At 35.8% G+C, this 626-nt stretch overlaps 1 protein-coding gene across 1 annotated transcript in view; it reads right to left on the reverse strand.

Annotated features, from left to right (window-relative positions):
* LOC108767237 (ABC transporter C family member 12-like) overlaps positions 1–425 on the reverse strand; it is a 1350-nt gene extending 925 nt beyond the window's left edge. Inside the window, exon 1 of the mRNA XM_018516983.1 lies at positions 303–425. Coding sequence (XP_018372485.1) covers positions 303–425 — 123 coding nt within the window. The remainder of the gene's footprint in view (positions 1–302) is intronic.
* Between the last annotated feature and the right edge of the window lie 201 nt (positions 426–626).

The following is a 626-nucleotide window of genomic DNA, read 5'->3' on the forward strand; positions in this document are numbered from 1 at the left end:
TTCAAAGAATTAAAAATTCATCAATTCAGATTTTACTTCAGTCTGCGATTGAATCTATTCTTATTTTATCGAAAAAGCTGTTTATGTGTGTCTAGAGAGAAGAACCAAAATACTTACCGATGCCCTCGAGACGCTTAATATTACGACTGGTGGACAGATAGAAGATTCTCATGTAATAAAAGGCAATGCCAATAATCACCGTACCCAAGTAGCACCTATTGGATCATATACATTTTACAGACGTTTCTTAGCGTATCTAATGTTCTACAAGCGTTTAGGAAACGTATATAAACATGTGCTACTGAGGTAGACATCAGCAACCACACATTTGATATGGCGACTATGACGACAATGATCAGTAGTGATAGACCTATCTGAATGTTGTCGATAAGCGAAGCAAGCAATATCTCGTCTACAGTGTCCATGTCCTTGGAGAAGCGATTGAGTACACGTCCCGATGCGTTAGTGTCGAAAAATCGCATATGTAATGCGTTACTAGTAACGTCGTTATTTTTCTTATTACTTTTTTTTTAACAATCGTTACTTTTTTCTGTCTGTAACATTATTTTTTAATTTTTATTGGATGAGTTGGATTGAATCATATTTCGATTGCTGGCGCTGAAAAA

The sequence above is a fragment of the Trachymyrmex cornetzi genome, unplaced genomic scaffold, assembly GCF_001594075.2.
Source record: "Trachymyrmex cornetzi isolate Tcor2-1 unplaced genomic scaffold, Tcor1.1 scaffold1208, whole genome shotgun sequence".
NCBI lineage: Eukaryota > Metazoa > Arthropoda > Insecta > Hymenoptera > Formicidae > Trachymyrmex > Trachymyrmex cornetzi.